Source organism: Labrus mixtus, chromosome 20 (assembly GCF_963584025.1).
Source record: "Labrus mixtus chromosome 20, fLabMix1.1, whole genome shotgun sequence".
In the NCBI taxonomy this organism is placed as follows: Eukaryota; Metazoa; Chordata; class Actinopteri; order Labriformes; family Labridae; genus Labrus; species Labrus mixtus.
In genome coordinates, this window is record NC_083631.1 from 5,051,311 (window position 1) to 5,078,341 (window position 27,031).

A 27,031-nucleotide genomic window follows, 5' to 3' on the forward strand; every position below is an offset into this window, starting at 1 on the left:
CTCTGTCGACACATTTTGTCGCTGTGTATCTGCGCTAAATAGTCCTTTGTTTACATGCAGTCCCTCGTCTCTGCGGAAGGAGGCTTTTTGGTAGTGCAGTGTGACTCCTACCAGCTGTTTCCCGCCTTGAAAGCCATCCGATCAGCTGCGCACACACACACACACACGGTCATGCAGAGAGAAAGCAAAGGGGAGGAAGGGAGAGAGAAAGAGAGAGAGAGGTAGAGCGCCACACACAACGAGGGAACCCCATCAGCTGGAAGTCGAGTAACATTACAACTCTCAGCAGCCCGAAACTACTACATCACAAGGACGAGAGATCCACATCTTGTTTGAGGATTTATCCTGCGTCTGATACGGGAGTTGTGCTCTAGAACATCACTATCTTTCTCTGATTTACGGAGACTGTTTGCTGGTTTTTTTAATTTATTTTTTTTGGAGGTTGGGAGGGGGGGACCAAACTGGCGAAAGGCGAGCATGGAGTATTTCATGGTACCAGCTCAGAAGGTGCCCTCTTTGCAACATTTCAGGAAAACGGAGAAAGAAGTGATTGGAGGTCTTTGTAGGTATGTATACCTGCGTTTCACCCCCCTACGTTGTGTGTGTATTATTAGTATTATTAAAAGGCATGTGTTTGGAGCAGACGCACTTAACGACGGCGGTGAGGCAACATGCTTCATCTGATCTGTTATTGTGTACACGACTCACTCACGGGCAGCTGGGGGCATTAATAATCCACAAACACAATAAATAAATAGTGTCCGAGCAGAGGGGTGGTCTGGTTCAGATCTTAACAACCTCCTCAATGGTTTATTTTTCACATTTAGACACGAAAAAGATGTATTTTGAAGCTAACAAACATAAACCACGTGGTTCCCCGCACACCACGCTGCGATCCCTCTCCAGAGCGCATCCTGCTCTATTTATCCTCAAATTACCCCTCAGTGTTACATTTAGTCGGCGTGGTTTGTGTAAGAAATGAGTACGGTTACATGAGTGGATGTCATTCAGTGTGAAAGGGTCTATTCTTGTCGTTCATATCGTTGGGGTTGCTCATTTCACTCAGAGCGATCCGAAGTTATTGTGGGTAGTGCGGCCATGCTTGTGGCTTGTGCTTAACGTGATGAGGGGGTCTGGCGTGTGTTTCCTGTTTATGGCGCCGTGTTGTCGTTCACTTCTTTGCAGAAATAACACAAACGCTGTCCAAATATCCCCTACTCGACGTAGCGATAGTTTAAAGTGGGTTTCCGTGCCTCTAGTTCGCACAATCGAGCCACCTCCACTGCGTCTTTTCACCCCGCACCACTGCCATGCTGCCTGCCGCATTGTTATAATGGCGGAGGACACGAAAAGTCTGCTCGGAGCACGGAGGTGGTGTCGGGCACCGTGTGGAGAAGAGGGTCTTTTTTGGGGGGGGATTTGTAACCACTTAACCCCCCTGTGTGTCCAGCAAATACAGACTTTTCGTTAGCTACGAGGCAAAAAAAATTTAAAAGTGTGTTTTTAATAAGGGGGTGTGTATGTCGCGGAAGGCCCCTCGATACGTCCGCAGACTTGTTTGAAGAGGGAGGCGGAAGGATCTGCCGCTTTTACTGCTGGCTGCTTGTGGGGGACAAGGGCAGTCTGGGAAATGAAGTCCGCTGTAATTTGTTGTTGATATCGGGAAGAATCTTTTCAAAAACAGCTCTGGCAGACTGTTTATGCTTTTCAGACTCGCATTCAATAAGAAAAGAGACACATCACGTTGGCTCCAACTAGTCTTAAGCATGTGCTACAATTAATAACATAAAAACAAATAGCCTGTGTTCAGTTGTTGCTGTAAAAGTAACATAAAAAAATACTATTTTCAACAACATTATTTCTATTTATCAATTAAATATCAGATACAAAGAATATGCCCGGCTATATTTCTTATAGTCTGTGGATGTGTTTTCAGATATTGTTTTGTTTTTTTGAACTCTCAATAAACCCATTATTAAGTTGTTTTGACGTCAGGCTTAATCAAAGTAAATCTTCCATTAGTCACAAACATTTTGCTTGAAAAGTTACCTAAAATTAACAAGCTATCTTTGTACTTGCATGATTGTTTTCTTATGACTAATTAATCCATAAATTAATTGGTTTAGCTTTTTTTTTTTAATGCCACATGCTTAAGCTCCTGTGTAAATCTGAACACCGTGCTGATCCTTGTCGTGGTTTTGGTTGGTGTGATACTTTCGAGCACATGCTCAGTTGGTCAAGTTTTGGCAGTGGGTGGTTTGCTGGATGTGCCACTGCAGTGTTGGTACTTGTGCTGTGTGTGACTGTGTCCACACACACCACACACACATTTTCTCATCTGTGTCTGCACAATTGTTCCCCATGTTTGCACTGGGGCAGCTGAGTCAGTACAGATAAGGGCTCGGTTAGAGAGGGTCCCAGAGATACTGAGCTTGATACACAGTGGATGTTGGAGGAAATTCGCTTAGAATTTCCCCTGAACTGAATATCACTCAATGGCATATTTTCATCCCAGAAGCGTACGACTGGAGTTAACCAACTCTTTTCTACAGGTGTGCTGTTATTGATTAGTCTGATCACTAATATCAGTTCTTCTGTTTCAATGGCAGCACACATTGGCATGCCCTATAATCTCCACCATAGCTTGGATTGTGAAGCAAACATATTAATGTGACAATCAGAAAATGACTCGTTATTAGGATAGCAATCTTATCCTGCAATGATTTAAGAGCTCATAGAAAACTATCTATGGACGTGAAAGACAAACATGCTCTGAACACCACTGTGAAAAGTCGTGTTTTGTTGTTGATGTTGATGCTAAGAAGATACGTAAAGCTATCCAATCCATACATATTGCTTACCTATCATTCTGCTGCAATGTCATTACAAAGGAGGTGATTCAAAAGCCAGCAGCAATGCACGCTCATAGATAATTCACAGATCCTACAGTTTAGAGTTGTTCCAGCAAAATGCCTAAGGCCATTCTCTCAGATTCAGAGAACAAAGACAGTTCCCAAAAAGACCCTTTGACACAACAGATGAAGTCACAAGACAACATGTCACATTTTGAGTTAGACAGACGGTACTCTGATCACAGGGATATTTCACTGATGTATCTTTACTTGACATAGGTGGAAAATAATAATCTTACATCTACAGTTAAAAAGAAGATTAAACTGGGAGATTTCCAAAAAGTGTAGCAACATGTAATTTATGGATGAATTCTTACTTTATCATCTGTATAATAGAAGTGACATTTTCAGCGTGAAACAACTGTAAAAGGGTATTTAAATGAAGGCTGTCATTATTCACCTGTAACTGGAGGTTCTTAAACAAGTTAGTTAGTAGCAAGTTTGGTAGTCAGAAAACAAAAGGTGATTATTTATTCATTGAATTTGGTGATTCACTCATAGGAAGAAAACAGTTGCGTAACATTTTACAAGGTTTCAGCTGTGCGTTAACGTTTGCAGTAAAAGAAGGATTTGGCAGATAACTCAAGTTGTGTTTTAAACTTTATGTCTGACTGACATCGATCCTCCCCTTTGTCCTCCCTCTAGCCTGGCCAACATTCCTCTGACCCCAGAAACAGCTCGGGACCAAGAGAGGCGAATTCGCCGAGAGATTGCCAACAGCAACGAGCGTCGGCGTATGCAGAGCATCAATTCTGGTTTCCAGTCACTTAAAACACTCATCCCACACAGTGATGGAGAGAAGCTGAGTAAGGTGGGTCACATGGAGAGATTTCAATCGGGTGATGAGTTCGAGGTGGCCGTACAGGTCTGCACTTAGCTTCATAACAGACCTGTAACTTTATTGTGCTTCTGTTTCCCCCCCCCCAGGCCGCCATCCTGCAACAGACAGCAGAGTACATTTTTACTTTGGAGCAGGAGAAGACGCGGCTACTGCAGCAGAACAATCAGCTCAAACGAATCATACAAGTAAAGCAATGCCTTTCCGAAACCTGTCCAAACAAACAAAACCATTATCTGGCTTTCAGAATGATCAGGTTTAGCATTCAGACTAAAAGTGTCCAATTTCTGTTTACTCTCCCAGGAGTTAAGTGGTTCCTCTCCGAAGAGGAGGCGTGCAGAGGAGAAAGATGAAGGGATCGGCTCACCAGACATCCTGGAAGAGGAAAAGAGCGAGGACTTACGGAGGGAGATGATTGAGTTAAGGCAGCAGCTGGAGAAAGAGCGCTCAGTCAGGATGATGCTGGAAGATCAGGTAATGATCACAACATGCACACAGTTTTTAGTCTTTTTCTGAAATGTGAAACCACAACCAGACCATAGAGTGTTTAACAAAAGGTCAACTTAGCCGCCATGATTTCACTGATTTGTTTGTGGGTTGCTGTTGTTTGTCATTTCTGCGTTTTTTTTGTTTTTTTTGGTGTCACTTCTGCAAAATGGCCTGTGCAAAAGGCTAATTCACAAGCTGGCTAATATGCTAGTTTATGAACTAAGCTATTAAGTCAGGTAAGAGGAGCACAGGCAGAATCACCTGCTCATACATATAGAAGTGAAATATTGTCAGAATTTCACAGAAAAAAATATAGCACTGACCTTTGACCTCATTCAAAGGACTTTTTTTTTACTTTGGCTGTATTTCCCAAAACCCAGCCTCTATCATTGTTTGAGTTGCTGTTTCACACTCCCCCCTCCCCCCCTGCCTCTATGTTAGATGCGCTCCCTGGATGCTCAGATGTACCCTGAGAAACTGAAGGTGATCGCCCAGCTGGTCCAGGAGCAGCAGTCCCAAACACAGGGCCTTGTACACCTGCAGCAGCACAAGCAGCTGGAGAGAGACCTTACTCCAGCACACAGCCCACAGGTTGGAAACCCTTTCATTCTAGTCTGACTCAAAAATGGACTTCTTCATGTTGAACTTTATATCAGCTCTCTATATAGCATAAACCCGTCTAGCGGCTTCAACCAAATTCCTGTACTCCCTCCATATTCCACACACACACAGAGAATAGTGCTGTAATTATAGCAGAATTTTAAACTTAGATTTGGTGCTGGTAATAATACAAAAATATTGATACCTTTTGATGCCGCAGCAACTGCATGTATGAGCAACTTTCACTCATGGCTGCTTTTGGTCGAAAATATGACTGAAGTTCGGTTTTTGTTTGAGCTTTTCTTCCTATTTGATACTATCAATCATTAACTAACGTGATATCATTAAATATCAAAGTATCAAATGTAACGGCCCACGCGCACCAGAACTAATCTTACACCATACTGTGGATGTTGCGCATGACGGCCTCTTCCACGTCCAGAGTTAGAGCTGTCAACAGCCGAGGCTCATTAACGGTGTGTTAAATGAGCGGCTCACACATGTCTCTGCTGTGCCCGTCTCCTGCCCTGACAGCCACAGTATCCCGTTTCTGCAGGCTAACCCTCTCTGAACACGAGGCCAAATCAATCGGCCGGTCTGCTGTCTGCCGTTCACTACTTGAGGCGGCAGGGCGCTTCTGGTGAAATGTGATGGACACAGTCTGGAGCAGTCACATGATGACCTCAAGCAAAGCTGAGCGATACGACCTCAAATCAATAACACTATGAATTACTTTAGAATGACCTGAGTAACAGTAAATTACCGTATTGACGGCTCCACGACAAGACAGAGTTTAACTGGCTTTGTAAGCAATGACTTGTAAGATGAGATTGAATAATAAGTGCTCCTCTCTAGCAGGTGTTGGCCCCAGCTACCCCTCCTGCACCTACACACCATGCTACAGTCATCGTCCCTGCACCTGTCCAACCTCCACAGCCCCATCATGTAACCGTGGTAACCATGGGCCAAACATCTGTAATCAATACGGTCTCCACATCTCGACAGAACCTGGACACCATCGTTCAGGTAAGATGCAGACTAATAGAAGTGTAAAGCTGACCTTTCGTTTCTGCTTGGAATGGGTTTTTGCATGTGAACACTAGAGGGTGCTGTTGTCCCTGACATCTCTTATCTCCAACGCTTTTCTCCTTAGGCAATCCAGCACATCGAGGGCAACCAGGGGAAGGGTGGCATCGGCGAGGAGGAGCAGCGGAGGGCGGTCATTGTCACTTCTGGTCGGGTGCTCTCTGATGCGGCGGGCTCAGACACGGCCTCAAACAGCGACGGGCCTGACGACTGCTCTCTGCCCTGAGTTCAGCCCCGGCGTCTTTGCACGCACACGTACACACACACACACACACACACACTTAGAATCAAAAGGCCCGAGCTGACCGGGGCTACATGATGCTACAAACCCACATCACTCTTGTTCAGTGGACATTATTAGGGCTGGTAGACAGATTGAAGCACTCTTTGTTTTTTGTGTTGTTTTTTTTTTTTCCTTGTCAGTATACACTCTAACATGTTGAAAGGCAGCCCGAATAGGTTTACACGTAGTTACATATACATGCAGTCTCTTCTGCATCCTTTCTCTCGCTTACCTTCAGCACTCTGCTTTCTCACTCACAAACTCATGTCTTCTTAATAATCGTTAGAAAGGTTTTTAGAGCGACGTCTTCGCTGATTGACCTACAAGCACTCTGTTAAACTGGAAACTAGAATTTCATGTGTCTGCTAATCACCGGGACTGTTCCCCTGAAGTCATACGACAGTTCGGCAAAACAGGAGAAACAGTCAGCAAAAAGCCCTGAAGTGTGGCGCTGTCACCACCCGACACAGAGCATCTCCGTTAAACATCCTTTAAACCTCCTCCTCTGAGCTGTGTGGAGAGACACTGTGAGCTAACAAGACTTCTACTCAAGTTCCACCTTGTAGGCTTCTGGAGGACAGATGATGTTATTTTTCTCTTGTGAAGTCTACTTTTACATGTTTTGTTTCTTTATGGCTCCATCAGCCAGCGAGTTAAAGTGATTGTACTGGAAAAAAAAAAAAAGCTTCTTGTTACTGCGAACCATTTCACAGGAAATGAAGCAACGCTCGAAGAAAGAAAAAAAAAAAAGAGCGCGCTTACTGGTTCACAAGTTTGTTTTTTATTTTTTTTATTTGTTTGTCATGATTCTTTTACTGGGCTGGGTTCCCAGTAATCCCCCTTTTTCTTTATACTTTTGGCCGGTCAGAAAAATGCTTTGACATTTCTTTTTTTTTTTTACATCCTCCCCTCTCGAATATGAAAGTACCTGGCTTGTTTAAATAAGCTAATCTGTGGGCGATCTTGAGTGATTTCCACTGATGTGTGTGTGTTGTCCCTTTGTTGCATTCTTAATCAGCAGAGCTTCGTTGTATCCCAGACTCTGGAAGTCTGCAAAAGCACTGCTTTGCCTTGAAATCAAGCACTCACACATACAAAAAAAAAAAAAAATGACTGACATACAATCACCTGTAAAGGAGTTGGATGTATCTAGCCCTTAAGGATCTAGTTTGTTGTCCAGATGTTAGGACGCATATCAAACAAGAGTACACGTCAAACTCATGGGAAAGCTTTGAGAAATAGTTTGAATGTGTAACGGAGGTCTACAAAACATGCTCTATGCATTTCCTTACATAGATCATTTGTCCTTGTGCGCGCTCTTTGTCAAGTGCACAATACTATTTACATGTTTTTTGCATAGATTTATTTTTTTCTTTGCATGAAAAGTGTTGTTTGACGGACAGAACTTTTGACATGTAGCTGAGAGTGGCAGCAGCTCGCCTTACTGATAACCCATGGTAGCAGGGAGGCACGGTGCAGCCAGCCTTAACACAGCCCTGGGTCTGAGAGGCGTACCTGAACACTTGATGTGTGCTGTTTGGGTGGCAACTGGAATCTTTTCCAAACAGGCCTAAAACCCAGGTTGTGTTAGAATACGTGTTCCCGGTTATTCTCCCCATTTCCACTTATGTTCATTTTGTTAAGTTAGCCTTAAAGATGAACAGGTTGCTGGTTTTCTCATTTCATTGAAGCGCTCCTGATACTTCCCCCCCAAAGTTTTCATAATGTATCTTAACACTGACTTCTGGTTGCATCCACATCTCTGTTTGCAACAGTTTCCCCCTTTTGTGTGCACTATTAAAGGCAGATTTGTGGAAATGAAATTCCACATTGTAAATTTGACATTCCATGTAATTTTTTTACTAAGTTCTTTTCATCAGGTTACTTTACTGAAGTTGCACCTGGTGTATCCTGAGATTGCATTTACCTTTAGAGCTTTTGACACATCACAGTTTTTATTTGTTTAGCATTATTATTTGTGACAAACCCCTGCATAAGTGCATCAATGGAAGTTTGAAATGCTGGCTGGATAATGTGTTTACTTGAACACATTTCAACTATCATGTTTTTCTGTCATGGAACTACCCTTTAAAAAAAATATTGGTGTCAGCTGCACTGAAATAAGTGACACGTCTGTCAAATCAAATCATGGGATATATTCCCAGTACTTATCACTTTAGGAAAGGGATCCTAGATATAAAATTAAAAAAAACAAAAAACGCGGTTTGCGAGCTCTTCTTTTTGTAGAGCCCTCACTTTTAATATTTTTTCGTTCTTCTGATAAATCCCAGAACTGTTTAATGTCAATGTGTTTTACACTCTGTTCTGTGTTTTAGGAAATGTTACGTGGACATATCAGATTGTTAGCTGAGTGGGGTGGGCCTGGGGATCGTTAAATGGGGACAAAGTTAACAAAGCACTTACAGTACTATATAGGAGTCCGCCTCTTTCTTTTGGATGAAGGGGCATCTCCTCAGCTGAAGCTCTTGAGGTTATATGTAGAAACTGCACAGCTGTGTATCCGACTTTCTCCCCCAGTGTCCAGTCCTCCATCTTATCCCGTTTGCCCTCGCATGTTTTTTTTTATTTTTTAAATGCTCATCTATTGTCATTATCTCTCGTTTCCCTTCTCATTTTGCAGCTCTTTTTTCTCCCTCTACTTTTGTCTGTTCTCTGTAACTTTTTTCGTTCGACCAGTCTGTGCATATGGTCATCAAGAAGCTATTTTGTTTTTGATTTATAAGAGAAATGTTTTGGGGATAAAGAGGCTTGTGCCTTTGTAAAGACAGAATAATAAAGTTTGTACTTTGTTTTTTACACATTGGGCCTTGTGTGTTTGCCTTTTCTTCCGTTTTCTTTCTAGAAAATGTTTTTTTTCCAGATGTTGACTTTTTTTCTGAGACAATAACCACTTGATGGCTCTAGTTTTTGACACAACCAGCTGAAAGGAGCTCCTCTCCAGTGGTCTCTTAAGTTTCACAGTCGATGCACAAGTGTCTTCGCCTCATTGGTGCTCAGGATTTTACTCCCTCCCCTCCCTCTCTTGGTCCGGAGCTCATTGCTAAATTAAGACTGACCACCTCCTCTGACAGTTAAAATGTACAGCGGGGACACTAAGCTCTGGCCTTCATCCTCTGACGTGCATTCATTCATTCTAAACTACTGGTGTGCACACCATCACAGACTCATTCAAAAAACAACTCTGTTTGTTTAAGTCTACAAATACATTGGCCCTGCCCATTTATGTATGAATTTTATAGTTCAAAATAAATGTACCTGTAACGTTAGATTTAGTAGTTTCCTATCAGGTAATAACATGTGTTTTTATAAACTAAAATAACCTTTTATTTTACTTTCTAGTCAGGGCTGACGACAGTTGTGAAACATGAATACTCATTATGTCAGTTTATGCTTTTTTTTTAATTGTCTGTGAAAGCAACATCAGAGCTTCAGCTACAAGTTTAAAGCCACACATGGAAAAATACAGAAACAAACACCAGTGGCTTTCGTTTGTAATTAACAAAGAATAATTGTTTTTGTTTTTTTTAAAAAGATCAACGAAATCACAGATTTTCTCATAAACTAATCATAATGCCTTTCAGCCACATCCCACCACCAGAGCAGCTTCCTCAGGATTGAGACAGTTTAACGTACGCTGCATTGTTTGGACATGCCTCCCAAAGTCATACGGGATGCAGATTCCTAAGTAGAAACTCCTGCCATATTTTCGGATTAATTTACAGTTGAGATGTTGATTCCCGTGGAATTGTGCGATTATGTTCAGCACAGTGTGTCTGTTTCGGTGTGATAAAGCTGTAATCCGCCTAGCGTTTAGCTGTGTGAGGGATTCTGGATTGACTCAGGGGGGGTCTTTATGTTGCAGACATACCCTCTCCTCAGCTCTCATCCCTCCCTCTCTCACACAGTCTTATGATGATAACAACATGGCAGCCAAGTGAACATTGTGTCCTCCTTTAAAAAAAAAAAAGGAGAGTTTGAAAGCTTCTTCTAATGAGGCCCTTGTTTACTTAAGACACATTTACCCCTTACAATGTGGATTTAAAGGAAGCTAAGTTGTTGCTGTCATTTAATCATCACCCTTTGTTATGCAATGCATTATTATAGCTCATAGTGAACAGTGTAATTCCTGAATAAATTAGCTTAGCACAGCTAGCCTGGTGACAAAATCTGCCATAGAAGCATCTCCAAGGCTGAACTTTAACACGATGTATCAAGGTTTATTTTCTGTTTTACAAAAGGTTTAGGCAAAGAAATATGCCAAATAACTGAGACTAAAATATCCACACATCCATCAATGCTTGATTTAAGGTGCAGTTTTCCTAGGACAGATCGTCTCTCAGTCATAGGGCTAACACACATAGACAACCGTTCTCTCATTTTCTCACCCCTTACGCTCATTCTCAAGTTTCAGGGTAGTTGAGAATAGATTGAACAATGCAACTCGAACCCAAAAAGGACCAAACTGCTATTTTAAACAGTCTTATTCATCGCTCAATCTTTGCTGTGTAATATGTCAACAAAGGCTGTTTCAGCAGCGTGCAGGTAATTGCTTCACCTGACACCTACCCCATGAAAGCAATTTCAGGCTTTCAAAATAACAATTTAGAAATACTCAATCATGTTGCTGCTGGTCTCCTGTGCTTCTGTATGTCATAAAGAGGCATTCATATTCATTTCAGTCCGTGTCATCATAGCCAGCTAAAACTTGTCACTGAAGTTTTAAACTTTCCAAACCACCCTTTGATTTGTCAGTTTAACAGGTACATAAACAAGCTTTCTGCACATCTTCAATTTATCTTTAATGTAATTTGAGGCAAGAAAGTTAAAAGAAAGTTACAGTGTAAAATGCAAATGTTTCTTTTAATAGAAGTCCCTTACTGCTTATCTCAGCAATTTTACCCCTGGAGTGCTATTGTCCTCTCTTTAGATGTGGTAATCATTTTAAACATTTACCTGATCCCTGTTTCTGAAACACATATCTAGTAAATTGTCAGAGAGAAGTTAAGAAATTCAGCACTAAGATAAAACTCAGGTCGCTGTGCACTGATGCCCTGGCCCAATCTGCGACCTCTCTAAAAATGAGAGTCAGCTGCTCAGTCCCTGTGGCATGCAGTGACTTCTGCAACACCTCAATCTCTGCCCCTCCACCAGCTGGCTCTTCCTGTGCCCCGCCTATTCTCTCTGTGTGCCCTTTAACCCTCCTCCCTTGGTATATATAGCCTGTGTGACTATCAGAGTTCTCCTGGCAGCCATCATGAAGGGTACGGTCTTGATCTGCTGTTTCCTCTCCCTGCTGCTTTTGCAGGCCACAGCAGGTAAGACTTCTTGTCAGACTTGTGGGGGGTAGCTCCTGTTTTATTGGGGGGTGGTGCACTATAGAGTTATGTTTGTGGACAAGGTAAGGGCTGCTGAATGAAATAAGAGTGTGGTGTAAGTAAATGAATGCTTGATTTCTTTGTTAGCTTGATAATACAATGACTTGAGGGAATCAGAGGCATTCATTTAAATGATATTGATTGTGTTAAAGTCGTACATGAGTAGCTAGAACTGTTTTTTTTCTTGAGTAAATTATGGGGGCAGCTTGATCAGGGTTGGCTGCTTGAGGCACAGTGTGTTGAGACGGTGACAGCCATGGTGACACCAGCCGAGGATAGACACAGGCAGAAATGTTATCCAGGTCTTTCTTTCCCACTAAGCATGGCTATTTAAATTCTGTCACAGTTTATAATTAAACTCTGTGCCCGGTGGTTGAGGTGGCGCTTATTTGTGCTTTATTATCACTTAAAAACTGCAACGACGCAGCAATGTAATGCTTCTTGATGAATGAACAAATGTGTAACAATTCATTTTTCTGACTTTGGGATGTGAGGTTTATTCAAACTATGGTTCAGCCTCTGCTCTAGACTGACAGCATGTCAGCTGTCTTAACGCATGACACCAGCTGATGGAAAGACTCAGTCTGACCAAGGAGGAAACAGCCATGCAGGAGCTTAAATGGACACTGGGCATTTTGTCACTTATAGGTCTGCATTCATAGATGTGACCTCTTTGCTTCATTCTTGAAATTATTTTCAAAAACTCGTTTTGGAGATCTTAATCCAGACTGGAAATACCTGCCAATACCCATCATTTAATAAAATGATAATCCACAATATCATAAACTGCAGGGATCATTACAATCCCATGATAAAGTCAATCACATGGCACTCATATAGTTCAATGTCAGAGTGACAACAACCTTTCCCAGATTACCCATTCTAAATATGTGGCCTGGTGTCTGTGTACGGACTGGAGCTTCGAGCATTACCCTTGTCCGTCACCCTTGTCCGTCCTTGGGGTGGCGTTCAGCTCTGCAGCTCGAGCCCAGGCTTCCATATTCCAGGCCGCTGTCAGGTGTCTAAGATTGGAAGGCCTCCTGAAACCTAACACTAGTCACTACAGTTCCTCCCTCCGATTTACTCCCCCTACCCCCTGAATCCTCACCCCTCCCGTCCCCACGCTTCCCTTTAGATACACTGCACAGCTGCTGTCACTCTGCACTGTCACAATCGCCATTTATTCCCAGCAGTTGGCCTTATAGGGACATGCATTCTCCAGGCAGGAGGGGCCGGGCTTTGGCTGCAACTCATGGCTTCATTCTGCATTTCCATGCAGGTGTCTTTCTGTGGTCTCTCAAACGACTGATTGTGTCGAATGTATATTGATTTTTTTTGTCGACAAGCACGCAGCAACTATGAGTCCAGTCCCACCAGGTTATGAAACATTTTGAGAATCATGAACTCCTTGCTACTCAGCGGGTAATTATTTATTCAATTGATTGGTTTGATCGCCGCCAGGGACGCCATTGAAGTATCTAGCAGAGTGGAGCAAAAGAGATAATCTCCTTCCAAAGGACTGTTAAATCGATTTGCTATCATTTCATCATAACTTATCTAACAGCTCTAGGCTGTACAGCTTTTCTGCTCAAAAGCTAAGACATGAATGTTATATCCTCGCACTCAAACTCAGAGGATTCTGGGCACATTTTGTAACAGCGTTGCCTTCATGTTGGCATGGTAATCTTGTTGTGAAATCTTACCCACAATTCTGGCACATGTTTCTGATCCCAACTACGTTAAAGTCGTAATCAGCTGATCACATCAAATGCATTTACTGATTTTAGTGATTGCATGGTATTGCCTGCAAGCAAGGACACCATGACAATGAGTGGAAATAGCGGACATCCCAGAGTTATTATATGAGCAATGCTTTGAATGACTCTGTGTGTATACGTAGGCAAAGTCATGTTCTGGTGTAGCAGTGTGAAGACACCATTGGCAATCCCCGAGTGAATTTCAGAGACGTCATCTAACTGTGACCTCTTTTGCATTTATTCATGTGAAGTGAGAAATAACGTCCATCTTTCATGACCTTTGTTATGTGACCAACCTGCTAATTTCCAGGGTTTTATGTCAGCCCATCACTGCTCTGTCATGTAGCAGTAAACACAGGTTTCTATAGTAACTATTGGGTTATTATAAGGTTGCAAGAAACCCAACACTAACTAAGCTGTGTTCAGTTTCCGAAGTCATCTGTGGTCTTTAAGTGTGAGAGGGATTAAAGAAAGCTGCTAAAGCAGTATATATAAATGTCATTAATGCAAATGTCATCACAGCATATGGCTAAACTGTAGCATTAAGGGCTCTTTTTATAGATGGATATGTCACAACCTGTTAGGGATCTTGATTAGATCTTCACATCAGTGTGTTTATACTTGAATGGTAACACTATCCATCCTCGATACAGTAAAAACATATTTAGCCTCCTCACTTTGCACAGAGGGGACATGAAATGTAAAGGCTCACTGTCTCCACGTGTTCCTCTCTGAAGGCATGTGGCATGTCTGGGACATCCCTCCGCTGGTCATAGTGGAGGGGACACGTCAGTCATACTTGACTGCCCTACTACACACCCCTCCTTAAGACAAGCCCCCCAAGGCCCAAGGGCACTTGATGTCCTTTACTGGCTTCTAAACAGGAGAGCAGGGATATAGGCATCAGATCAACACCTCAGAGTAAAGTGCCTTTGCTGTGGCACCTTTCTTTGAGGCCTGTCACTCAAATTCATTTAGTTCTAAGTGACCTCTTAAAGGATTTACAATCTCACATAAGATGGTCTTCAAGGGCTAGGTGCAACCCTTAAGTCAATAATGTTGTTGTTTGTTTTTGATGGTAAGTTTTTCACTTTGAAATAGAGTACACCAACATCTAGAATTTAATAAGCTGTTTGATGTCAAGTCTGTCCGACTGAAATACAAACGTGATGTGTGTGATACATGTCAAAAGAAAATAATGAAAAATGTTTTATTGTCCAGGCGTTTGATTTAAACATGACTGGTCCTCGCACAGTAGCTGTCATTCTGTTAGTTTGTATATTACATAGTCATGTCTACGGGATGTGAATGTCTCTGAGTCTCCTCACTGGCTAACGGTCAAAACCCTAAAAATAGGATGCAGCCATTCTGGCCCCCTCTCTGTCCATCCTCTGACCCATTGTGGGTCTATTTCTGACTTTGGGGGAGTACTAGCTCCACAAGTTGTGCCACCTGTTGCCATCCGTGGCCTCTTCTCACCATGCCCTGCACAAGCTCTGCTGACTGCCATGACACCTCTTACCTCTGCTTATGGGAGAATCATGCACATTTCCACAGCTCTAGATTTATTTTAGCATTTCAAGTGTTAGAATCTGTATGCTGTGTCCTCCTGAAGTTAGCCGGAGGCCATTCTTTGATGTAAAACCAGTGCCTTTGTAAAATATAATCTTCTCTTGGTAAATTTGAATGAAAACAATCACTCTTCATTTATCCTTTTTCTGGTTGATCTCATGGCCTTCAGTTAATGAAGCCTGAATCCACCTTTGCTCAGGATAATTCCTCTGACGGGATGTGTCAGGCCTGCGGCCCTCATCATGTTCTGTTTAATTCTATTACCCTCTCTGTGCAGCAGGCGGAACATGATCCTGGGGTTTTACGCATGCACAGACACTTGATATATATATAGGGCAAATGCACAAAACTGCAGATACGTACTGGCACACACAGACATGTGTTTATAAAAACATAACAAGGGTGAGGATGATTTTATAAAGGGTGAAGAGATTTTTGTTATTTGCTGCACGTTCATCAAGAATATTAGCATATGCAAATACCTCTACAAGCTTCTTCTTTTTTTTAAATTGTCTAATATATATTGAAATATTCTAGTTAGGTATTTGTATATCACATTGACAGTTTTAGATCTTTTTGGATCCAAAGTTTGTGATGTCCCATGAACTACACACGTTTTTGGACCTCATTCATTTGAAAAAAAGTGCTACCTGTAAATTGAAATTCAAATGTATGGCCAAAATGTTCTTACAGACAGTTGCTGATTGACATTCTTTCTGATGATGATAAATAGCCTCTGCACAAGGATCTATAGTAGAGGTATGACTTACCCAGCTGTTGAGGCTGTGGTGGGCTTAAATCCCCAACATTCCTCCTGGATGTCCTGATGCCACCAGAATGTTGCTCTAAACTGAGGGGGGGTTGTGTGGCAACGGGCTCACTGAGGATACACGGTCCTCCAAGCAGATGTCCGTGCTTCAACTCCCCTGGCGCCTGCAGGGTTAATTTTGAGCACTGATGCAAGGCCTGCCCTGTGCAGGCAACACTACCTCTCTGATCTTTGCAGACCTTTGTGGCAGGGCTTCCATCAGGGATCGACTGGATTGGATGGTGTTAACACGTTCGCAGCAGTTAAGGCCCACTCAAGAGGGTAGTGTTAAAAGACGCGACCCTTCTGAGTGATGACTCAAGTCCCAGAAGCTTGAGTAATCTTTGAGAGCTGCGAGGACAGGCCTGGAACATTGAAGAGATAGGATATGTTCCTCAAGATCCATTCTTGGGTCTACCAATACGCCCAAGCCCTTTATTTTTGCACTGTGTGGGCAGTATGTCCTTTCCTTAAGAGGTCAAGGGGTAGGGGTCATCTAATCCTCCATGTTGCCCCAAAATAGAGTGTTTTTAGATACAGACTCATAATGGAGTGGTAGATGTCCATCATCCTTGTCCCATATCTTCACAAATTATAATTAAAAAGGTTCAAATTAGTTGGAATATCTTAATTTAATTGATGGTTGCAATAAGGGGAGAAAAAAATCCATTGACGAAGAAAACTGTGTTTTGTGAGTTAAAGAAAAGTGCATGTCCAGTGTATGAAATGTTATGAAATGTTCAGGTCCTACACTTTAAAGCGCTGGACTTAGGGCCTTTGGAAATGGGACTAGCCCATGTGGAATCATAATAATCAGCGCCCTGTGGAACTTGACATCTCTGACAGTGACAGAAACAAACTCGTTCTCACTGAGTGATTCATCCCATCTTGAGCCAAGTCTTTACTAAGTGTTCACTCAGATGGACTCCTTCCTTTGAAATATTTGTTATATTTTATATTATCACTTCTTCTAAAGGTCATGTTAACCAGCACAGTTAGCATTTAGGCATGTAGCAATCATCTGACTTATCATATCACGGGATAGTGAATTCAGTGACATTGCATGGTTTTGGCAATACAGGCTGTGCACCAAATCCTGTTCAACCTCCTTGAGAACAACCCCTGATAGTCTCTCAAAATCCTTTTTAAGTACTCATTGACATTCATAGATTAGCTGCTGAATCGTTTTAGGGATTGCTGCATTGCTCATATCCTCCTTTTATTCTGACAGCTAACCTTTTGGCTTCTCTTATTCTTGCACTGTGCTGGGAGCAACATTACACAGGATTATTTATAGCAGGTTGACTCGGGGAGAATCAGAGGTGCTTAAACAGCAGTGTGTGTCATCGCTGCAACACTGCAAGGGAGCAACAGTTGGGCTCTCAATTCAGTCATGGGCCATACAATATGTCAATGTGTAGAGTTTTTGTATGGTCTTAATATTATTTATTTTGCCTGTGAAAGTTTTGGAATGCAACATTTTGCTTCCTCTGGTGCTACGTGCTTGATTGAAATTGATCCCCCTGAATGGATTTCTATCCCCACCTCAGTTGGCAGACAACTTTATTGCCTCCATTTGACTCATGTCGAGTAAACAAACTTATTTGTCATATGATGCAACATCACTTTTGGCCAAAGGGACATGCCATTCTCACTCTTGGCCCCAAAACACATGCGGTCATTGAGCATGTGGCGAGTGGCTGTATACCCAGGGCACGGTGCAGAAAGCCAACTGTGAGTTTTCTAAAATTAATTCACTCTATATATTCCTGTGCAGACCGCCATCAAGCAAGCCTCAGAGACATTTAAAGAGCACAGAGAAAGAGCAGGAAGAGTTCATGATTTCAGAGATGATGCAGCCGTGTTATTGTGTCTTCACTTTGACTGTGCGATTTGTAATATAGTAAACCAAATCTAGCAATTATGAGCATTAATGATATATAAACCGCAGTGAAAGAAACTTGTCATCTTACATCATTACAGCCTTTTCTGTGATTTCACTGTTGCGTGGTAAGAATACAGTCATAAATATTCATCACTGACAGCCTTTAGTTTCACAAAAACTTGTTACAGATATAGAATAATAGATCTTCAGGTTGACAGGAGTTCAGTCCATTTAACTGCTCTACAGAAAGCTGAGTCTTGATATGACTTTAACTGGAATTTTCTGCTTATCCAGAAACATTGTCACTGTGAGGCTTAATTATAATAATTTTCATATCTTTTAAAGTTCTGTCTGATATTACTTTGCAATCATCAGATTTATGTCCATAAACGTTAACACCTATGGGAAGACTTCAAGATCACTAAATAAAGTGACAGAAATGCACATGATGTGTAAAGAGGCATACATGGACATTTCTGTCCGCAATAGTAACCTGATAAAAGATCTTTTAACTTCCCCACCGAGTTAATCACTAATCATGAGTTGTTGTTTTTTATAATGAGGCTCACTAAAGATATAAAATGGTATATTAGTATATTTATAAAGCTGTGATTTTAAAAAAAAGGAGCAATGCAGCTGAGGGGTTAAATCAAGATGAAGTCAAGGATTCATTTACACTATGTTAATTTGTTCTCTGTGCCAGTGGGCTGACCCAAACGGGGCTGTGCTGACAGAAAGTATGCTGATGATGTGTTTGCATAACAAGATCAAAATTTAGATGATGTGTTATCACAATCTGATTTACAATTGTATGGCTCCAATTAAGCCACAGCTATCAGATCTAGTATTCCACTAACATGTTGTTATTACTTAAAAGGCCCAAACAACTCTACGGGAAGTGTTAGGTAGGTGGATACTAGGACTTAACCCCCCCCCCCCCCCCCCCCCCCCCCCAGCACATGGAAGTGTGAACGAGAAAGACTTCCCATCTGCTCCTATGTATAACTCAAAGCCTTAGCTGGTTTGCCTGTAGTGGGACTGTGTGGGAGGCCTGGTCTGAGGCACACAAGGACAGTCCTCACAGCACGATCAGTCTGTGATAGGATGGTAAATATAGACGACAAAAGACAGAGGATTGTGCACCATTGTCTCATAGTGTATTTTACTGATGGGGACACACAGTCCAGCTCTGAGGTCTCCTCCCCGTCTGATGGCAAATTGGGGAAGTCCCTCTCCCCTCTCTGTCTTTGTGGTGGTCTTATCTTTGCTGTTGTTATAAAGCCCATGGTGATGCCAAACAAATGTCTTTGTCTGTTTATTTGCGGCCGTTGCTTTCTAAATTAAGAACTGATTGTACCAACAGCTGTGATCTAAGCAATCTGATCTGTTTGAAAGTGGGCACGACACACTGTAAAGCAGTCATGTTCACACACACACACACACACACACACACACACACACACACACACACACACACACACACACACACACACATATATATTATGGGAAGATGAGTGGTACAGTACCACATGCACATATGTTATGAGGTGCAAAATGCACAAAAAAACTCACCAAATAAATGTGTTACCTGTGAAGGAAAGTCAATTTTTTTTCCTATAAACAATCCTTCAAAATAAAATGATTTAAAAAAACTTGATTCTCCTTCAAAGCAATGTTCTCAGAACAGAGGGAAAAGATCCACTTATTTTTTAATGGCCTCTCTACGTGGTCTGTGTTGGTACGTATCAAAATGACAGAAATGTAAAAAGACATCTATCACACAATAACCACCAATAAGTAATAGTTTTATACACTTTAGGCACTTTGCAAATGTTTTTTTGGCATTGTTGCATTGTGACATTTTTTTACTCGGAAAGAGAAAATGAAGACAGATAGATGGAAGTGAAGACATTACTGTACAATAACCTTAAGCATTTTAACAATAAGCATTTGGAAATGTGCACGGCTCAAATATGGATTATGTCTGGTCAGATTGTGGTATCCAATGGAAAACTGTCTCCCAGTGTTTCTGCCATCATCTCTGAGTAAAACTCAAATTCCAAGCAGTGATGATTAATATTAAAATGCAGGATTTATTGATCCATATGCACCAGAAATATGATTATGATTGACCTCTGAAGAATATCTACTGTACATGTGTGACTGTTTTCAGCCCCAGTATGAACTTAATAATGAACTGACGATGGATTGCTTTGCAGCTTTGACCATTAAATTACAGTCTGGGGATTTGAACCATGTTGAATTTGTTTATGTTTTTACAGAAGAGGAAGATTTAGCCTCCAGCGTCCTCAGAGACAGATCTCACATTGACGAGACGCTGCGGCTTGCAGCTGATGAAAAAGCAGGAGACTATGCAGGTAAGGTTCAGAGTGGATGCAGTAGATGAAAGTCTTGTAGAACGGGGTTTACATAATAAGTCATAAAATACAACTTGGAGCTTTAACCAGATACTTCAACAGTCCTTCTGACTTTTTTTAAAATGCTGCTAAATAGTTCATAACTGAATGTTTTTCTTGTAAGACACCCTTAAACAATCTTATAATCTCTGATCTTTTGTTGAAATTACTTGCAACTCATATACAGCAAAGCCTGGTGCTGCCACACTTTTTGACAAATAAAGGCAAGTCTCAGTTAGAGGACACACACACAAAAGATGAACTTCAACATCTGGCCAGAAAGAAAGAATAATGCTAGTATGCATACCAGTGTGAAAAATCAGGGTAAAGATCAGCTGGAGATAGATTCATATGAGTGCATCCACAGACTGTGAGTACTGTCTCTCAGAGCTTCCTGCATGATGTTTACAGGGGGAGACTATTGTCTCTCCCATCATTTCTGTGCACGAATTGTTGTTTAAAAATAATTAAAGGTCCATCTCGTAAAGACATCTCTCCTAAATAAAGACGAGGTCATTTCATATACTGAAGTAAATAAAAGCCTTGGAAATTAATTAAAGTTTTACAGTATATGTAAAACATGTGAAGAGTGTCAAAAGTAGACGTGCATTTCAAAAGCTGGTTCTCATGGCTATCAATTAAAACTAAGACCTGTACCATAAGAGCCGGTTCATTTGTGCTCTATCAAGAAAATAAAAATGTTCCCTGTTATGCGCACTGCCCTTCTTCTAATTTATTAAAAAACAAGATTTTTATATTCTCTCTTTCTTCTTGTCCTCCAGCGGCTATCGAGAGGTTGCGGAAGATCTACCACACATCCATCAAGCCCATGGAGCAAGCGTACAAGTACAATGAGCTGAGGCAGCACGAGATCTCAGGTACCTCGGGGGCTTCGTCTTCCTCTGCTCTCTGTTCTGATGTGTGGATGTTTCTCTTTTGGGTTGCTTTGGTGACTGATTTGTTTGTACATATCTATTGTACGTTACTCACAACATCCAACAATACCTAACAGAGTATAAGTTAGTTAAGTATCTTAATCTGATAGGTTTTAGCTTTGACTTTTTTTTGGTTGTTATAATACATAGGAGGTCATTAGTATTCTTTAATGTGAAGAAATAATAAGGATAAATATATTCAGATATAGTCTGATTTCAGTTCTAAAAGTTAATGTATTATCTGCATTTATGGTACTTTAGAATATTTCTTCCCTTTTCTTCTGTAAATTTTATACTTTTTGTAATGTCACTAATTGTTTTTACTTTCCACTGTGCAACAAACTCTGCTGTCCAACAGTGATATACGTTGGCTCTTTTGTGGCCTAAAGGCAGATACAAACTTACATCGATCAAAACCTTCATACAGACACAATATTCAGTAGGTTTAGCTCAACGCCTGATCTCAAAGGCAAACTATTATTTTACACTGACATATTTGACACATCTGGTCAAATATGGGGCTGGACGTCCCACCCTCTCCTGCACATTGTCACTCTACCCCTACCTGTTACTTCTAGAAACCTCTCACTCTCCTCCCTTCACTTTTCTGTACTCCAACCCCATCCCCTCCACTCCCATCATCTAACAGCCTACCCCGGAAGAACCTTCGGGGACTCAGACGCAGGTGGGTGTGGTGCAGAGCTTACCTGTGCATGGCACTGCCTGTGTACTCAGCCCCTCTCCATTTCCCCCCCTCATTTGTCCTCATACATTTCTGAGTCACTTAGATTTCTACACCAAAATGTCAGGAACTCGACTCCAGACATCACAAAACATTTACTTCCTCTATGTAGTCATTCAAATGTACAACCAGTAATCCCATATCATGCTAAAGAATTAAAAGGGAAGAAATGAAACTAAAAAGAAATGTATTCTTGTAACACGTGGAGGGGGTTGCATGTGCAGCTCGGGCTTAAGCAAAGGACAAACTGGTTTGAGGAGGGGGCACCAGTGGGAAAGGGTGATGAGTGTTCAGATAGCACTTCATTTTGATTTTTTTCTTTTGTGGGATGGCTTCCCCCCCTCCTCTTTATGTGGTGTGGGCAGGGATCTTTCTATCGGGTTCATTAAATGAAGTGAGATTTGGATCAGTAGGTTTTATCAGAACAAACCTCTGCACTACCACCCCACACCATGTCCACTCACAACACACATGCCGGCTTTTTATGAGACGCACAGCTTGCAGTAGCTTTGCTCTGTCCAGTTGTATGACAAAGTAATGGCCCTGCCTCATTAGTGTGCCACGGAGAGGTCTGCAGCACTAACCCAACACATGTTTTCTTTGCCTATCTTTCTTATTTTTCTATGTGCAGTAAAAATATCCCTCTGTGCTCTGGAATGAGTGTGACAGTGCTATTCTGTTGAGCCTTTGGTGTCTGTCAGACTTAAAGGGCTTTTTATCCCCAAAACTACCCCACGATACATTTGGAATAGATTGTTAGATTCGTCACACTATCCTTTCATAAGGCACAAAAAGGGACATTGTCAAATGCTGCATTGTTTTGGCATCCTGTCCCTTTGAACAGCTCAAGCTCTGACACCTTTTTTTTTATCAGATTCAAAATAAAAGCTCAGACTTTTTTTCATAATCTACTATTCATCAGTAAGCCATTCAGATGAGGTTCGACTCACTGTTCCTTCTTCTTACCCAACAGATGGAGAGATTACATCCAAGCCCATGGTGCTATTCCTGGGACCCTGGAGCGTAGGAAAGTCCTCCATGATCAATTACCTCCTGGGCATGCACGACAGCCCCTATCAGCTCTACACAGGTATGCTCCAAAGATATAATTTCCAAATAAGCAGCAAGGTAATTATGTTTTTCAAATTTGACCTGCAGCATGTTATTTCCAACTCTCTCTCTCTCTCTCTATCTGATTTCTGATGCTTGCCACTGTCCTGTGTCTCCAATAAAGGTGGACAAAGCCCACAAATAAACCTTTAAAAAAAACATGTTGTTGAGATTCTTAAGTGCAAGAATTTGATTATGGTTATCAAGTGGGCAGAAACACAGACTATGTTGTATTAATGGCTATTCCTATGCATTACTCCTGACACATCACACATCTTTTTTTGTTTTCTTGGTATCTTTCAGGAGCTGAGCCTACTACCTCTGAGTTCACAGTTATCATGCACGGGGAGAAGATCCGCTCGGTGGAGGGTATTGTTATGGCGGCAGACAGCTCCCGGTCCTTCTCCCCTCTGGAGAAGTTTGGACAAAACTTCCTGGAAAAGCTGATTGGTATCGAGATGCCCCACAAACTGCTGGAACGTGTGACTTTTGTGGACACGCCAGGAATCATTGAGAACAGGAAACAGCAGGAGAGAGGTAAACCACAGTTATACATTCACTTAGCAGATTTTCATGTTTGAAATGTAAACTCTGTATGAACAGGTTTCTTATTTTCTTCTGTCCAGGTTATCCTTTCAATGATGTCTGCCAGTGGTTCATTGACAGGGCCGACCTCATCTTCGTGGTGTTTGACCCCACCAAGCTGGACGTCGGCTTGGAGCTGGAGATGCTCTTCCGACAGTTGAAAGGTCGCGAATCCCAGATCCGCATCATCCTCAACAAGGCTGACAACCTGGTCACCCAGGACTTGATGAGAGTTTATGGAGCGCTCTTTTGGAGCTTAGCACCCCTCATAAATGTCACTGAACCCCCCCGCGTCTACGTCAGCTCCTTCTGGCCGTACGATTACGCCGCTGACACCAGCCGGGAGCTCTTCAAGCGAGAGGAGATTTCCCTCCTGGAAGATCTGAACCAGGTGATTGAAAACCGCATGGAGAACAAAATTGCCTTCATCCGCCAGCACGGCATCCGCGTGCGAATCCACGGCCTGCTGGTAGATCGCTACGTGCAGACCTTTAAGGAGAAGATGAGTTTCTTCAGCGACCCAGAGCTGGTCTTCAAAGAGATTGTGGATGACCCAGACAAGTTCTACATTTTCAAGTCCATCCTGGCCAAGACCAACGTCAGCAAGTTTGACCTGCCCAACCGCGATGCTTACCGTGACTTCTTTGGCATCAACCCGATCAACAACTTCAAGCCTCTGTCGGCTCAGTGCTCCTACATGGGAGGCTGTCTGCTGGATAAGATTGAGAAGGCGATCACCAACGAGCTGCCTGCCTTACTGAGCAGCATTAACTCTGGCAAGCAGCCTGGCCTGTCCTCCTGCGAGGCCACGGGCTGCGGTGAGAAGCCAAAGAACCGCTACCGGAAGAACTGAGGGAAATGAAATAACTTGAGTGGGGGAAGTAAGAAGAGGAGGAGGGGGCCTGGTGGAAGCCAGCCGTGAGTTAGTCAGAATGCCTGTGTTGTTGAGGAGACAGAGGAGAGGATATTAGTGTTTGTTTTGGTCCTCAGGAGAATATGTGGAGGTGCATTTCAGGACTGTGGGGTTGAGGCATACAGAGGGAGGGGTGGGTCATTGTTTGAAAAGGCAGCTTAAAGACTCAAGTGCTGAAGAAAAAAGAAGATGCGCGCCATTCACTGAGTTTGTTACATACACGCCCTCCTCTCTCCCTCGCACATTCACAATGGACTGTCTGGGTTTTGGGGGTTGGGAAAGTGATGATGTGAAGATATATATATATATAAATAACAAGAAAGTTCAAATAAAAATTGAATATCATAAGACTGAAAAAAGTCAAACACCAGCTCCCATGTATGTGAATAAAACAGGAAAAGTGGAAACAGAAGTTACAAATTTGATGTTGTAAAATCAGTCAATTCCATAGGCTTCACAGCTGTTTCTGAAGTAGCTTTTTTTGGGTGCTAAACACAGATTTTATGTTTGGGTTGTCATCCAAACCTGTGTCACTTACATGGATTAACTTTAACATTGCATGTTAGACATCACATCTTATCTAATAGATGCATGCATTTCCTTCTAACATACAGTTCATGTAATATTTCCTCATGTAACTGAAACCTGAACCAAACCTGCCATGCAACAGACGAGGCCTTTTTTTTATTCCAAGTTTTGTAAACTCATCAGTCCAGGTTGTTGACAACCAGTAAATCTGCTCATTGCTTTACTGATCTTTCTGTTTCTGTTTGCATCTATAAATTTGCCGGCCTTTGGCAGAAATTCAAAACTGTTTAATGACTTTTTTTCTTCTTCAAAGATAAGCTTCCCAGTATTTTTAAGCTGAGTGACGATACAAATAAAACACAAGAGACATGTTTGGATTATAGATGTCTGTAGACGTTTCTTCTGCAGGCTAGTAAGATATATTAAATGATTTTTCTGTGAAAAAGTTCCAAATAGGCTCCGACGTAAATAGGCTAATAGGCTCTGGCATATGTGCACAGAATGATCCTGCTATACAATTTATAAAAACACTCATTGCTAGATTGTGACAGGGGTTTTTCAACTTGTGAAAGTGGGCTGGTGAATTGAAGAACTTTTGAGTTGATCACTGACCTCAGACCTAAACAGTACATCCTAAAAATGTATTTACTGTGATACATGTCATAGCTGCAAGTTCTTATGCCAGCCTACCTCAATGAACTTCCAGGAGTATGGCAGGATAAAATAGTTTAAAATAGTTTGACATTTTAGGAAAGAACACTTACTTGAAACCGTAGAAAATTTGATGCTATTCTACTCTCTGGTCTAAGCTTCCTCGTCTGTCCTCTCCTCTATCCTCTTGCCTGTGGGCTTGAAATTGATTTCAGATTTCTTGTCTCTATTCTTAAAATACTTAAAGGAAAGAGGAGAGAGAAGGCTTGCTTGAGGAGCTACAGGCGAGGATACAGAGGTGCACATCTCAGGTAGGAGACATTAGGAGAGGAAGAAAGTAAGAAGGGAATAAAATCAAAAATTTACAAAATGAGAAATGAAAAAAGGCATTTGTTGATAAGATGCAGTAACGTCCTGCACTCCAGGAAACAGATTTTTCCAGGAAGTCACTTTGCATGGCTATGAAATAGACTTGCCCTTATCCCCTCCTCAATTCCAACATGCCACTTTTACTCTGCCGAATTCTGCCCAGACAAGCAGAATATATGATGTGCTGACTGGAGGGCTTCACAGGTTAGCAGACTTTGTTGCATTGAGACAGACTCAGGCTAACTGTTTCATTAAGTTTTCCTTAGCTAAGCTAACCAGCGGCTGGCTCCAGCTGTATCATTTTTAGGAACCATACGGACATAAAATACATTTTGGTATTCCTTAATGTCAAACTACTTTAAATATTGAGTCCAAAATCATTAAAGAACAGGTAACGAGCACTGCTCCAAATGCATCAATTATGTAGTCATGGACAAATGCAGTTTGAGCTCCTTCTCTGTCTTCCCTCACTAACCACATTTAGAGTGTGTTATACTAAAATCTAAATTATAATAAAAAGAAAGACCTCACATTTGCTTGATTAACCTTTTGTTTAGTTTATTTTTTTCAGTGTAAAAACTCCCCTGGATGTGTTTAGTATGTTTAGACTGCAGATCTAGAACTTGTCCACTAGAGAGTGCTGTGTAAAAGTGTAAAAAGTTACCCAGCACATTCACTAACTCATCATGGCAACAGTTTGTAGTGGGATGACAGCTTTGGCTAATGATGCTGTAGTGTGTGGTTGTGCTTTTTAACATATTTTGGTATCAGTTATTATCTTAATTTATGTGTACATTAAATCTGGAATGGATGTGTGTCCCATTAAAGCAGTTTTTAATTCACTGTTTTTGTTTTGATTTAGAATTTTAAGTAGTTTTGGACGATTGGTCAGAATACAGATTTCTGATTGACAAGACAGTGACATTTTGTTTTGTTTCTCTTGTTAAATCATGGAGATTTAAACATGAAAACAGGGATTCAAACTTTTTCCAGGCAGATATGTCTTTCTTTACTTCCTTTGCCTTTGGCTTAAATATGCAACTCCCTGCGACAACTCTGCCCATATCCATGTCCCTGTGTCTTTACTCTGTGTTAACCCTGGTGTTCAATAGTCTGAATGCTCTAAAGGATCCTGTCCCCACTTTTGGATGGTTC

At 41.7% G+C, this 27,031-nt stretch overlaps 2 protein-coding genes across 4 annotated transcripts; both read left to right on the plus strand.

The window, feature by feature from the left end:
• Positions 1-133: 133 nt before the first annotated feature.
• tfap4 (transcription factor AP-4 (activating enhancer binding protein 4)) lies at positions 134-9,025 on the plus strand. 2 transcript variants are annotated; one of them, XM_061065769.1, is made up of 7 exons: positions 134-566; positions 3,558-3,723; positions 3,840-3,938; positions 4,054-4,224; positions 4,681-4,830; positions 5,695-5,865; positions 5,993-9,025. In XM_061065769.1, exons 1-7 carry the CDS (start codon positions 478-480, stop codon positions 6,149-6,151), a joined length of 1,005 nt encoding a protein of 334 aa, XP_060921752.1. In that variant the 5' UTR covers positions 134-477; the 3' UTR covers positions 6,152-9,025. The 2 variants fall into 2 exon arrangements, with proteins under 2 accessions (XP_060921752.1, XP_060921753.1); XM_061065770.1 differs by having other exon boundaries at positions 5,698-5,865.
• Positions 9,026-11,425: 2,400 nt separating this feature from the next.
• srl (sarcalumenin) lies at positions 11,426-26,719 on the plus strand. Of its 2 annotated transcripts, XM_061026453.1 has the most exons (7): positions 11,426-11,544; positions 19,909-20,004; positions 20,826-20,921; positions 21,628-21,663; positions 22,694-22,810; positions 23,134-23,367; positions 23,457-26,719. In XM_061026453.1, exons 1-7 carry the CDS (start codon positions 11,484-11,486, stop codon positions 24,266-24,268), a joined length of 1,452 nt encoding a protein of 483 aa, XP_060882436.1. In that variant the 5' UTR covers positions 11,426-11,483; the 3' UTR covers positions 24,269-26,719. The 2 variants fall into 2 exon arrangements, with proteins under 2 accessions (XP_060882436.1, XP_060882437.1); XM_061026454.1 differs by lacking the exon at positions 21,628-21,663.
• The last annotated feature ends 312 nt before the right edge of the window (positions 26,720-27,031 follow it).

What these genes read in the sequence shown, in the direction of transcription:
- tfap4 (XM_061065769.1), top strand. Translation starts at nt 478, where the DNA reads ATGGAGTATTTCATGGTACCAGCTCAGAAGGTGCCCTCTTTGCAACAT. An exon ending in ATGGAGAGAAGCTGAGTAAG is followed by an intron (nt 3,724 to 3,839) that starts GTGGGTCACATG and finishes CCCCCCCCCCAG; the next exon opens with GCCGCCATCCTGCAACAGAC. An exon ending in AGCTCAAACGAATCATACAA is followed by an intron (nt 3,939 to 4,053) that starts GTAAAGCAATGC and finishes TTACTCTCCCAG; the next exon opens with GAGTTAAGTGGTTCCTCTCC.
- srl (XM_061026453.1), top strand. Translation starts at nt 11,484, where the DNA reads ATGAAGGGTACGGTCTTGATCTGCTGTTTCCTCTCCCTGCTGCTTTTG. An exon ending in GAGGCAGCACGAGATCTCAG is followed by an intron (nt 20,922 to 21,627) that starts GTACCTCGGGGG and finishes ATCATCTAACAG; the next exon opens with CCTACCCCGGAAGAACCTTC. An exon ending in CAGGAAACAGCAGGAGAGAG is followed by an intron (nt 23,368 to 23,456) that starts GTAAACCACAGT and finishes TCTTCTGTCCAG; the next exon opens with GTTATCCTTTCAATGATGTC.